General features: G+C 44.9%; 1 protein-coding gene across 1 annotated transcript; it reads right to left on the bottom strand.

Moving 5' to 3' along the window:
- Positions 1-729: 729 nt before the first annotated feature.
- Positions 730-12,025, bottom strand: LOC128719631 (elongation of very long chain fatty acids protein AAEL008004). Its single transcript, XM_053813259.1, has 9 exons — positions 11,968-12,025; positions 9,721-9,803; positions 7,258-7,365; positions 5,104-5,187; positions 4,254-4,310; positions 1,896-2,001; positions 1,678-1,814; positions 1,452-1,604; positions 730-951 (listed from the first exon to the last, which is right to left on the bottom strand). Exons 1-9 carry the CDS (start codon positions 12,023-12,025, stop codon positions 730-732), a joined length of 1,008 nt encoding a protein of 335 aa, XP_053669234.1.
- Positions 12,026-13,467: the final 1,442 nt, after the last annotated feature.

The raw sequence follows: 13,467 nt of genomic DNA, 5'->3' as shown, positions 1-13,467 counted from the left end.
GCTTGCATTCGTTTCTTGTGTTTTGTTTGTTTGTTTTTCAATATGTTTGCTTCAAAATAAATCATCACTATGCAAAAACACACCAATGTAGCTTGCTTACTAAACTTAAAAATGACAAAAAGGGGGTAAAGCTGCCTGCCTGCCTCTTAATCTCCATTTATGTGTAAGTATATCCAAAGAGACATACTCCCGTTTGCATGAAATCCTAAACAGACCCGAAGGCGTAACATGCCATAACTAACCTTGCCCTAAGCAGCCTTCGTCAGGTTGAATGCTTTTAGTTAGATTTCCTTCTCTGCGATGACGTGTGTGCTGTTTTGTATGTGTGCTCCGGGATTCCAGGGTAATAGCATATTTGGGGCAGAATTAAAAAGATACTTTAAAAACAAGCTACTATCTCCATTTCGGTGTACGTGACGAATTATGTTAATTCAAAGACAGTAGGAACGTACCAGAGCTTGTACTGCAAAGATAGATCAGAACAGGCAATGGTTGGAGAGGTGCAAAATTACTCGTAGAATTGGAAGGAGTGGAGGGAAAGGGAGAGGTCTTGGGATGCTATTAACCGATTGACTTGGGATGCTATTAACCGGTGGCACGATCTACGATACCCTGCACACACGTGCTCGCACTTACACACACGCACACACATTCGCGGGTTCCGGGACAATTTTACAATAAATTAATAATTAATTACAAGAACCGAATCCGGTCTGCCGTATCCCGCTATTATTGGGCTGTCGTGTGCGTATTCGTTGATGACCGTTGCGTTAGTTCCATCTCGGCTGGTAGGTCACCGCGCACGTAATAATCGGCCGCCTTGTTGCCGGTACCATTGCTGAGCGTACCGTTGGCGCTACCGTTGGCCACGTGGCCATTTTGTTGTTGCTGTTGTTGCAGGAGTAGTTCAGCTTCCCGCCTCTTGGCAGCGGCAGCCGCGTCCCTCTTCCGCTGTAAAGCAAAGGACAGAAACAATCAATTATAAAAACAATTTCCAAATAGAAGCGGTACATGCATGAAAGAAGCAATACATGCACTAGCATGTTAAATTGAACCGAGTTTGCGAGACGTTAACTTAAAATTCGATAAATGAATACGTCTATGACATCCGTGTCTCACATCCGAACCAGAAACACCAGCCACACGTGAAACGTTATGGTTAAGTCTAAAGTGTGACCACATTTTAGAAAAGGAATTCGAAAAAGAACTGGTTTCATAGTCGGACGATGATCGCACCATTGCTAGTGACATATAAAGGGCAAAAATTCTACCACACGCAAGTTGCTTTCTGATTCAGTCACTTTGACTTATATTGAGACGGATCGATATAGGATATAGTCTCGTTCGTAAAATTTCCATAATTTTGAAAAAAAAAATCCTCCTAGAGCAAGAGCACAGCCGAGTCATTCGATAGATCGCTGATCGCTTGGGTAACGTATCTCAACACATACCATTTGGGCTTTGTATGTGGACTGGTAGAACTCGTTGAACAGGAAGAAGAACATCACAGCATGCATTCCGATCCACCAGACGAAAGCTTTCGGGTAGTTGCAGTCGATAAACAGCAGCTGGAAAGCGTGTACCATAATCAGGACGAACTGGACCTGCAATCAAATGTGAACGTTAGTATTGTGGGGCGCGCACGTGCATAACACTAAAGACTGCTGCTTGACTTACCATTTGAAGGGCGGTTAAATATTTCTTCCACCACAAATATCTCTGGAATTGCGGTCCGAGGGCAGTAAACAGATAGTACGTATACATCACTATGTGTACGAACGTGTTCAAAAGGCCGAAGAATGTGCTGTGACCGCCTGTTGGCAGAAGAGAGTAGACAGGTGGTAAGCAAGGGTATTAGCAAGTGAACGATTCTACTGTACGGCCGGTTAGCTTACCTGGAGTGAACTTAACACCGAACCACACCGACATTGGCATACATCCGTGGTGAATGACGTGCAATGTAGACACTTGACTACTCTTTTTGCGCATCACAAAGAAGAACTGTCAAGAGGAAGGTAACATTGGATGTATTAGCATTCATAGTTATGAGATTTCGATCAGTGTGTTGATCTTCTGTCATCTTCTCAGTATATCTCTGCATCAGAAACAAGCACAAACACTCGATGAGACTCATTCCGTTCTTAGTGCTCATTCGTCTTGAACCACTGTTATGTTGAACCTTACGTGCAAGAAGTGCACTGGCGAGCGGTTTGTAGCACGCACCATCCGCTTACGCGGTGTTCACCATCGATCACACATATGTTTTTTTCAGAACGAGGCATCCCAAGGTAGTCCGGTTGCACCGCGCACAGTCGCGTTCACGGACACGCTTTTCTAGGGTGCCCCAGCATGACCCGGTCAGCAGAGCTGCCACTTACATGCGTTCGCTACCTGTCACTAGTAGTAATGGTCGCAACCATTCCATTGATGGTGCGGCTGACTTAACTAGATCAATTACGAGAACTAGCGCCTCTGGTACGGCACAGGAATAATGCTGTATAGATGAGTGCATACAGTAGTATTCTACAAGTATTTTATTTGGCATAAAATTTGTATCCACATTCAAAGCGTTTACTCCGGCGACGCTGTGTCTTCTCCAGGTAGGAATGGCCTGGTGACAATTGGCCTTTCCCAAAAAAAAAAAGCAACATAAATTGCGTGCGAAAAATCCTACCATTCCAGGTGTGGAAGAGCAAAACCGGAATTGGTTCCAACTTGCCGGATTAATCTGCACCATGCAGCCGGTTCTTTGGTGATCGTGTGTGAGCACAAGCAAACGGCCCATCGTTACCAGTGCCGATATGCGATATGCTCGAAGTCAAACACAGATAAAGGCAGGATGGTCTCGCCAAAACTCGATAAGCAAGAAAACAAGCTAACGGGACTGTAACAACCCTCGCGAATGAGATCGCACCAGCACATGATCAGAGTGTTGCGGATGGGATGGTGGTTTTACCACCTTTGTCGTTCTGCTTTCCAAAGATTGTTCCAGAAGGCTCTTGCCAGGCTTTTGCCAGGCTCTTTCATAAAGCTATTTAGCATCCGAGGGGGGCGCGATCTACACACCGATGTTAATACAAAATTGAAGACGCTTTCTGCTGCTTTTGCGTTAATATGGCGATGGAGAGATCGTGCGAATCAAGACGAGTTCATTGATCCTCAATTTCTGTTGTCATCCTCGGCATTGGACAATGAGATACAATACTTGACATTCAACTCTCTCCCCCGCCGAACGTTTATCGTTCCGCGGTTGAATCAGAAACTCAAGCAAACACTCCCAACAATCGTCAAAAACTGTACAAATATAACCATTTCGGGCAGTGCTATCGTACACCCCGGAAATCTTCAGGTCACATTTGTCTATCCACTATAAGGCATCGAGCCGTGGTGAAGATGATCATCGTGCACGAGCACTGGCATTTATATCTTCTCATGATGACGATATTTGTTTTCCATGTCAATATTGTTTTTTTTTTGCAGTGAGGCGGTTTTCTTCTTCTTCGCCGACACCATTTTGGTAATAATAATTTGTAACAACACCAGAAAAGGGGAGAAACAAACTTTTTCTAAGTCCTGTGATGAAGAATGGCGAGCCCACTCGCAGATATGGGAAGACAGTGTTTTTTCTTGAGTTTTGAGGGCACAGCATCGCATATAACATGACTCGCCACATGTCTTGAGCAGTGAAGGAACTGGAAAAAAACACACACAGAATGGAGGCACCCTCTTCAGATCCTATTTGCGAAACGTGTGTCCAGCAGCAGCAGAACCTAAGTAAACAGGGCTCATCATCTCGCGCCGTGTATTACGCAGCTAATTCGCTGAAGTTTGTTATTTTTCGTTGCAGGCACGACAAAGCAGGAAGTGATCTTCGATTGACGTAAATGTTGATTCGAGTACTGCAAAGAGGGCTTTCGCTCTCTTTTTTTTTCGTCCGGCTGTAGCTGCCAACTTTTGCAGCTAAAAGGAAATGAGCCGGGTGTCTTCCGTGCACAGATTACCGCCCAACAGTTCGTAAGGATGACCGTGACGAATATGTTCAAGGGTATTGGAGCGTACACTTTAATTATGTTTTTTCTTTACCACCAGCCGTCAAGTTTCTTCTCAATTGGCGGCTAATGATCGAATGGCGAACGCTAACAATTGCGTGATGCTTTTGAACGTTCGAGCAAGAACGAATGAGGTCGAGTAGATGTCGCTTGTGTTGAAAAGTGGAGATAGGTTTTTTTTTATAGCAAAAACTTTAAACTTACCGTGTCAAAGAATTCGGTGAATTTTGAGAAGTAGTACCACCAGCAGGCATGCACCATCTAAATCATCCGGCAAAGGTTGACCAACCACGGAAGATGGCGGGGAAAAAAGAAAACAGTGTTTTTAAAGAACATTCTATCCATCTAGCCGAACATGACAACGATTCAACGAAAGGGGCCAGGGTGCGAAATGCTTTAGTTGAAAGACGATTGAGTTGAGTTTGTGGGGGATATACGAGAAGGATGAGACAGCGCGAGCACAGAAACAACGTAAAGTGGCAAAAGGTTTCGCTTTCTCTTGATGATTGTGGAAATTAAGGATGATATATTATTAGATGCGAAAGAATGGATATTAAAGGAGATAATAAAATTAAATAGGAGCAAAACGGAACTTAAAACAAAACATGGATGGAGACGAATAGCGCATGCAGCGGATAGGAAACTTTAATATTTAAAAAAAAATGCAAACAATTTGGACAACTGAGAGTTTAGAAGACAGATATAGAACGGTAACGATGTCTCGATTTTGCCGATCATATGATCGTTATCAGTTGCACATTAGTACGGTTTAGTAGTAACGAAGGATATATGTTTATACATACTAAGCAAACAATATTAGCCAGTGGAAGTAAAACTAGTGTGTCAGTAATCATAAAATGTAAAGCATTATTTGGATAAACAAAACAGCATGTTCGCTTTCACCGTGGTTAATATAGCAAGTAATGTTAGCGATAGTATGGAATGAGCGCAATGATGTTGATGAAGCTGATGGGCCCGCCCGGAAAGCAACCCTGGCACTTTCCGTACGACGTTCAGTGCGTGTGCCGAGTTTTGCCTCGTTCGAGAAACCTACCCGCAGCGTTTTGGGGTGGTTACTATAGTCGACTGGCTGGCATCGGAAGTTATAATGTCCCGTTAGCCAACCCGATACACCAATCTGTAAAAAGTGGCAAAAAGTGGTCCAGTGGTTAGTATGTGCCGAATCCGAGTATTGTACTGTATGCTTTTTTTGTTCAATTTTTGTCTGAAGCACAGTCTACGTCCGGTTTTGTGTAAGAATTCACGTGTACTTGTGTGTGTTTACTGTGCGTCTGGCTGTGAGAAACTGTATGTACGGTGTTTGCAAGATTATTTGGTACATTTCGGTGTACACGTCGCGTCGTGTGAGCGCTGCCTCTTGTGTGAGGTTTTTTCCAGCATCTTTCATCTCTAACAGTAACTACTGTGTGGAACATCAACAACTGCGCTTGTACACTAAACAACGATTAGCTGCAATGTATAATTTGAAAGCTCAAACAGAAATCTTGTAATAATGTAACTTCTGCCCTCCCGCATGGAAAAAAACACCCAAAAACATACAAACCGTTTAGGATTGCTTAACGCGACTGATCACTGGTCTTTAACAGCTTTCAGAGAGTAGCAATCAGGATCGTCTTCTCGTTGCTTACAGTAATAAGACATACTAAACTACACACACACGCATACCAACACATGAGATAGGCCTAGGTCTTTAGCTAGGATTCTTTTGGTGCATGCATCGGTGCGATGATATGTGTGTATGTGTGTGTCTGGTAAATCTGCCCGATTGTATTGCTTGATGCAACTAAACGGTGACTACAGCGGGAGGATGACGTTTGGGAACCTTCTCTCCAGCAGACTAAATCATAGATAACACATATATGTTCCGCTCGGGTCATAGAATTGAGCGGATGAAGACGAGTGCCGTACGAAGGTTTCGTGGTGTTGTTCCGATTTCCTTTCACCATACACGATTGACCATCAATCGATGTCCTTTTCTTTGCAACGACGGTTACGATCAGAGAACAAACGTTACGGAGGCAGAGGACACAAATTAGGGACTTTCCACGGTATGGTAGTAATCGATCGAAGAGATCGTGCACGATCAAATTGCTCACAAATGTGTGCGTGGGTGGGGGAAAGGGGAAAATTGGATCTTCGAAGATTAGGTGACGCGATCGTTGCTGATGCACTGCTGTAACCAACTGCTGGCAACACTTACTCTCATCGCGCGTCCGGTAGTACCATGATCCACGGGTTGGCAGCGGAAGCTGTATTCGCCCCACCAGCCGCCCATTAAACACTACGTACCCGGAAGATGGAATCGGTCGGCACACGGCACGAAAGGAAGCAGGAGGCAAAAGTTCGTTTTAAGAAGAAAAAAAGAAAAACAACAATCAAGGTTTAAAGCGTGATCAGAAGCGAAGGTTCGTCCTAGGGTTCCTTTCTCTTCTTAAGCTTGCGGGAGAGAAACACACGATGAGTTCGTTGCTTTTGTTGGTGTAAACTGGGCAAGGTCGTACCTGCAATACGTCCATAAACACACTAGTGAAAGGGATTTCACTCGGCGTGTTCTTGGGAAACACATTAAGTTCAAGTTTATCGTTCTCGCGACCTTACGGAAACGGGGAAGCATTGGTCCAAATCAATCCGCCTACGGACATACCAGTTTGCAACATGCCGGCCAATTGTCAGGCCATTACAATGAACATTGAATGCACCACACAATCAATCTTAAAGTGTATTGACACCGAACCAAACAAATGTGTTATAAGGAAATGTCTGAAGGCAACTGTGCGCAGTTCGTTGCTTCCGATATCCTGTTCAACTACATGCAGCAAGTACAGTAAATGCATTGAATAAGGGTAGATGGTTTAGATTGAATGCATGCAACGCTATAAATGCTACAAAAAAATAACACATACACACATTGAAACATTGATGCAAACGTCTAATAGCAAAATGCGATATATGCGTATATCTGTAGTACGAATTTGTACAGCGCCAAGAAATTCTGGACAGGGGGTCGTCTGATAGGCGTAAACGAGACGTTTACTAGTCATCGTCGTGTGGAAAACGAATTCTTAGTGAATGTATATCCACGCGTTTTGGTCATTGCGTTTCGGTCGTCTGTTGAATGCTTCACACAAAAAAATGGGCTAAAATATTTGTTGCAATAACAGTAGCCTTAGAACGTCAGCCAATCTACCTCATAGAATAACCAGGCACTGAACACGACTTGAACGAAGTTGTACACTATGAGGGTGTTTTTGAGCTGGAAGGGTTTGCGGTTTTCCATTAGCCTTGGACCCAGGACCTGAGGGAGAAACAGATAAAAATAAAGCATTATTCACTGTAATGTAGCTATAATGATGTGTGTGAAGATCAGCGCTTCCGTGTTACTGAAGCGGTACACTAACGGAAGCTTGTTTTGCTCCATAAATCTGCCGTTTTGGGCACGCACATAAGGCACCGTTGAGTAATTGTTGCATTCCCATTTTCTAAGGAGATTGATCTCGTAAATAAAATGCGCTGCGGCTGTCGTTGTCACCACCGGTAAGCAAAGCGCGTCGAACGCGCTCGACAAAGTTGACGGCGAAATTGCAACTTGCATCAAGATCGACGACGTTGGCCCGGTTTTGTGGTAATTAAATAGCTATTAACCCGCCGCTACCGTTATGATCGCGTTCTAAAACGCATTCAAATGGTAGGGGGGGGGGCCCTTGCCACCGTAGTGGTAGAAAGGTTTCTCACCTTCAACCTGCCGCTGTCAAAGCGGTTCAGCATGCCGGAACGTGGCAGGGGTTTTAATAATCGTTTTCGTTGTCGTGTGCACTTCGCGCATTCGAGCAATGGTGGCCGCCCGCGGTCCACAATCCGGTCCGGTTAAGGTCAGGTATGTTAGATAAGCTAACCTTAACCGATTTTTTTCCATTTCGACATGCTTTCACGACCCAGCAGCAGCAGCGTCGCCGGCGGTGGCAGCAACCAGCCGGTTGTTAGCGTGTGCAGAGTGTTCGTTTCACTTTTAAATGCATAACATCAACCACCCTGGATCGGTAAGAGAGGGGTTTAAAACTATACTTATGCTTATTGTGAAGCATTTTTATTTGCCACTGGCTGTACGCATTGGCCACCGGTCTTACGCATATTGAAGGTTATCCCACCATCTTTTTTTTGCAAAGCCACTCTTCACACCGATGATGATGGAATCAGAAATTTGATTCCATTTTTTGGCCAGCATCGGTCAATTGCAACAGAGAAAGAAAATTTACCGGCGGGAGCGATTGAGGGAGGTGGTAAAATTAAACAGTAAGGCGCAAAGTGAAATTCCAAAAATTGCCGGCCTGTAACGGATGGTTATTCGCGTGGCATTATGCAAGAACGGCCGAAGTTTTGAAGTTTGTTCGTGAAGCGATCCTGTCACGTTGGGAGCGGATAGAGAAGTCTTAGTTCACGACGCACTTTACTGTGTTCACCCTTCGCGTTTGAGCAGGTGCGGACAACAACAAAAAAATGGGAGCCAGTCGTACGCACATCACGCTCATGATGATCGTTGCGCGATCGACCCTCCATAAATATGAAAAAAGAAGTGGGGTTCTCAAAAGGTTGACTCGATAGTTTCGACAACAACAAGCACTAATGTCCACCCATCTCGGCAAGTGGGTACAGCAGCAGGATGGATGCACCGGTGGCAACCGTGAACTCAGCGTGTTCGTGTTGTTTGTCCATTGCCTCACAGACGGCCATCATAGCGACGCATTGGTACAATATCGATCAGAGCCGTGGAGGAACCCGAATAGGGTAGTGTATGCCGGTGAGGTTGCCGCGTTGTCCACAAATCGACCGTATCGACTTTCGACACCCGCACTAAACCAACCGGGTCCGGGCAGACAAGATGAATGAACCTGTTTCGTACCGCTAGTGAGGAACGCACGGGGAGCATCTCACAATTTTGCGTGAGGAAATAGGTACACGTTGAGAAACCGCCCAAAGCGAAGCTGCACCGGACTGACCTACACAGTGTGTGTTCCCTCAATAAGAAATTCGTCTTCTTAAACACAGGCCACAACACAGAGAGAGACAAAATCGTGGGCTTTCGATTTAGAAATCAAAAATCAAACGTCGATCGCACGTAAACCAGTTTTAGTTTCGATCACACGGACATCCATATCCTAACCATTCCCCCCTCATGTCATGATACCGTAGACCGGTTGAGGCTTTGATTACCTTGAAAACTTTTAAAGAAAAAAAATTGAAAAATTTCACAGAAATTTGGGAGATGGTGCGAAGTTTCTTTTCTCACCATATCAAACAAAAACTCATGAGCAATACGGCTTGAAAAAAAACAACCTCATGAAAAAATCTGCTGTTCGTTATTCAGATTATCTGAAATGAACCACGCGCGACATAAGTTGCGTTAAAAGCAAGAAATATAAACTCGCACATGCATGTGGAGCAAAATTTGAATATTTGCTTGTGGAAATCCTGTTTCAGTGTGCCTGCTGTATGGGTGGTTTGGCAAGAAGCACGATTGTGTGAGTGTTTCTTTGGCTTTTGATAGACACACTACACACAGACACTGCTGCTGATGTCAGATGCAATTCCTCAATAATTTTGACCATAGTTCGACGGACACGTGTGAGCTACGTGTGATCTTCTAAATACTTACTTTGACTAAGTACACATATCCTAAACATAGCGCTAGGGTTGGGAGCGGCGACGACATCAGTGGCCAATCTTTCGTTCGCGGGTCTGAAAAAGAAGAAGCAATTAATGTTTATTTCTTCCCATTTATGTACTTTTTAAAGCACTTCATTTATAGTAGTAAATTATTAAAAGTAATATTCATTGACTCCATCACGGATCACTGAACTTTGGTTTGATTTCAACGTAGCTAGAAGGTATGAGAAAAGAGTAGCGCTACCATTTCCAACTCCCTAATGAGCATATTAAGACCGTTCAGCTGAGTGGTCGCGGGAATCAACATATTGACAATGGGTCAGCTAGTTCGGGTTTGAGCTCATGAACCGTATGCCGCCACCAATTCCAACTGTCGGGGTTTGCAAAATGTCGCTGTTCCGGGAAACGCACCGGGAAATTATCGAGCAAAAAGAGAAAATGAGGTGCTAAACGGTAGTATAAACAAAGCGTCATTGATTACACACCAAGATGGAGCTATATCCACCATCATTTGATTGGTGCGTGCTTACGGCGATTGTATGACAAATGGGGGCGACAAATGTTTGTTTCATCATTATCCAATGTAGACACGCAATCTACCGCCAGTAATGCTTTTCGTATCAATATTCATCTGTAATGAACTTTCCACAGTTTAGAAATGGTTGCTAACGATGTGTGGCACAAACTAGCACAAATATAATGAGATTTACAACTACGAGATTTGACGTCATGGAATGCTACTTACGAACAGGAAATATTATCTTTGTTTGTTTTAAAGCATTACGTGTAGAATTCGTTGGAATTTACCCAACGAAAAAGACCCCAGATAATTCGCAATAATGCTAACGATGTCGATCATTTACGGTCTTTAGTGTATCAATTAGCACAGAAGGCACAAGCACTTCTCTTCCCGTGCGGTAAGAGTGAAAAAGTTCCGCTGGTTAATACATTCCACAATCAGTCGTGCGTCAATGTCATCGCTAGATCTCCATCTGTATGCTACTGCATCGTGATACGTCGACACACCGCGCTGCACCAGTTAGACATCGCATGCATCTTTGAATCGTTCCACTCACGCGGTTTGGATAATTAATGCATCTACCGGTATTAGCGAAGGTTGTCAGGTACTTTTCCATGCCCGGTTATCATCCAAGTGCAAACAAAGGGACAAATTAAACACAAAAAGAGCTCAATAATGATCGCTTGAACGCAAACGGTGATTGATCCCTGCTCTACAATCAAGCCAATAACATTGCTTTTGGAAAAAAAAGGTGTCATGGCACAGTCAATATAAGGAGGAAGTAACAAAAAAAACATAACTCAACACACTACAACCACCATGCGTCTCCATTGGGCATAGAACAAAGTGCGCACGCGTGTTGCGCCCATTTCCATGATTGTGCGTTTCACGCCCCCCCGGGGGCGATATATAACGATGCACTTTCCGGGGTAGGCGCGATCGAGCTTGCGGGTCGATGTCCTTCTGTACTCCTAATTAACACGAACTGCCCTCCGGGCAAGCGGAAAGTACGCTATTTACCAGTCCGACGACAAGTGCAAGTGCATTGAGGTGCTGGGATACAGGTGAATGCACTGCATCTTGCTGAGCTCTGGGTCATGAACTGGCGCGCCGTTCGAATCGTCGTTATGGAAATCGATACGCGAACCGCAACGTTAACCGGAAGCTCTTTCTCGATTCCGTACCAAAGGCGCATTCAGCACGCCAACCTAGGCGAATCGCAAAAGCAAATCGATTTGGACGATCTTTCGAACCGTCGAGTGCGTCCGAGTGCACATTTGGCAGAATTTTAAATAGCATCCAGCACCTACCCCCTTGGTGCCTTTCTTATGCATATTTAAATCGTCCATAGGTAGAAGTAAACTAAATAGCAACAACATTGCCGTACGCTCCCCATGTCGAACGATGCGTTTTAAATTACTTTTGATTATTCTAATGCACTTGTCGCAGTGGCGCCCATTGCGCTGCAGAGAGTCCGGAGTGTACGAAACACCTTAGAAACACGTTTCACTCTTCTTGCATAGGTAGCCTTAATGAGCCATACAGGGCCACCGTTTGCTTGCTGTTGATCAAGAACTGTTGCTGTGTACACTCGCTGCTCGTCTTATTACACACTCTGTCCGTCGCGTATTCTGAGCGTGCCGTTGCTGCTCAAATCATTGACAAAATATTGTCCTGCAAGGTCCTGTGTAGGGTCCTCCCATTTCGCCATCTTACCTCCGTATTTGTCCATGTAGTGATGCATACTGTCAAGGTATTTCATAATTAAGGCCATTTCTGTGAGTATGTGCGGGTTTGTGACGTGGCGGCTATAAAGCGAACAGCGATGGCGAACGGGAACGGATATTTGGCTCTCGGGCGCTTGAATGCCACTGAATGCTGAAACGATATCGCAAAAAACAGAGGGGGAATGGATTAATTAAAAATGTGATAATTTGATTACATACACGCGCGCACGACCGTCGGGCGTAAAACTTGGCCATGGAAAAGTAAAGTCAATCTTATATCGTAAGCCCATCTTGCATTGCATTGGATGTGATGTACAATTTTCCACCTTAACACACGAGCGGTGAAATGGGTGCACATCGCACCGGGCCCTATAGGTTGTGTGGTGATCCGTCCGTCCGCCGTCTGGGCAAAAACACACGACACTAGTCGTCACCCAATATACACCCCACATCGATTATTAATCGAAAGCCATTTCCTCGCCCAGGGTGTGAGATATTGATGCTCGCGTTCAAATGCCACGCTTCTAGGCGTGTTGACGCGCACAAGAGGGAAAATAAAACACCTATTGAGCTGAGTTCGTTACTGTTCAGCGAGGCGCTGTCCAGCGATGGTGACCTACATTGCGTTGCGTTTGCATTTGAAGCTATGGCACCAACGAATTCGTCGTGTGTTTTTTTTTTTCGAAGGCTACGGAAGTCGTCACTGGATCGGTTTGATGATATCGTACCTTCGAGGGCTAGAGAATCGATGACCGTTACAGTGTTCCGTAGCGTGGCACACTAATACAGACACACTCGCAAAACAAAGGATACCGCCTTCTGACTGTTGTCGGTCGTGGCCTGGAAAAAGTTGGCGTGGTTTTTTGAGGGAAATAATCAGATAAGTTTTCCAACTGTGTGTTTTTGTTTTGTTTGTAAAGCTTCGAAGCACCGGAAATGAACGGGGAGCAGCAACAGCTTGGAAATGGTTTAACATGCGGGTTGGCGTTTGTTTACTGCGTACTACATGCAGTTATATCAATTAGGACACTGTTTTTGTTCAGTGCACGCAGACCGCTGGCGAGGCAAAAACTCGGGATTGCATGTGTCGAACTCATTTGCTGCAAGCAACACGAAACTTTGCGAGGCGCCAACATGTCCATGCATCCTTGCACCGGCCACAGCCCTCGGTGGATCATATTTCAAATTCTAGGTGCACAAACGTTCTCGGCGGTGGCAAACGGGATAATGTATTTTACATGCGACGGCACGTACACGCCTTCCTTCTCTGGCGCGACGTATCACCGCTGACGATGATACGGAGGTAACAGTGATTTTTGTTCTCTTGCATAACCGTCGTTCCCGCGCTGTGAAGCGAAATCGTTGGCACATCACGTGGTAAAAGAAAGCCAAGCATCAACAACCGGGCGGTGTGTCGCGTCTGGGCGGAAACAGCTGAGTGCATCCGTTGGCCCGCCAGCGAGCGAGCGTATGACATCATGCTGCGCTT

Source organism: Anopheles marshallii, chromosome 2 (genome assembly GCF_943734725.1).
Source record: "Anopheles marshallii chromosome 2, idAnoMarsDA_429_01, whole genome shotgun sequence".
Taxonomy (NCBI): Eukaryota; Metazoa; Arthropoda; class Insecta; order Diptera; family Culicidae; genus Anopheles; species Anopheles marshallii.
Note: the sequence above shows the minus strand (reverse complement) of the source record. Positions and strands in the feature narration are given on the sequence as shown.

Coding starts and splice junctions, on each gene's coding strand:
- LOC128719631 (XM_053813259.1), bottom strand. CDS start 12,025: ATGGCCTTAATTATGAAATACCTTGACAGTATGCATCACTACATGGAC. Junction 9,804..11,967: donor CTACATGGACAAATACGGAG/GTAAGATGGCGA, acceptor CTTCTTTTTCAG/ACCCGCGAACGAAAGATTGG. Junction 952..1,451: donor CCACATACAAAGCCCAAATG/GTATGTGTTGAG, acceptor TTTGCTTTACAG/CGGAAGAGGGACGCGGCTGC.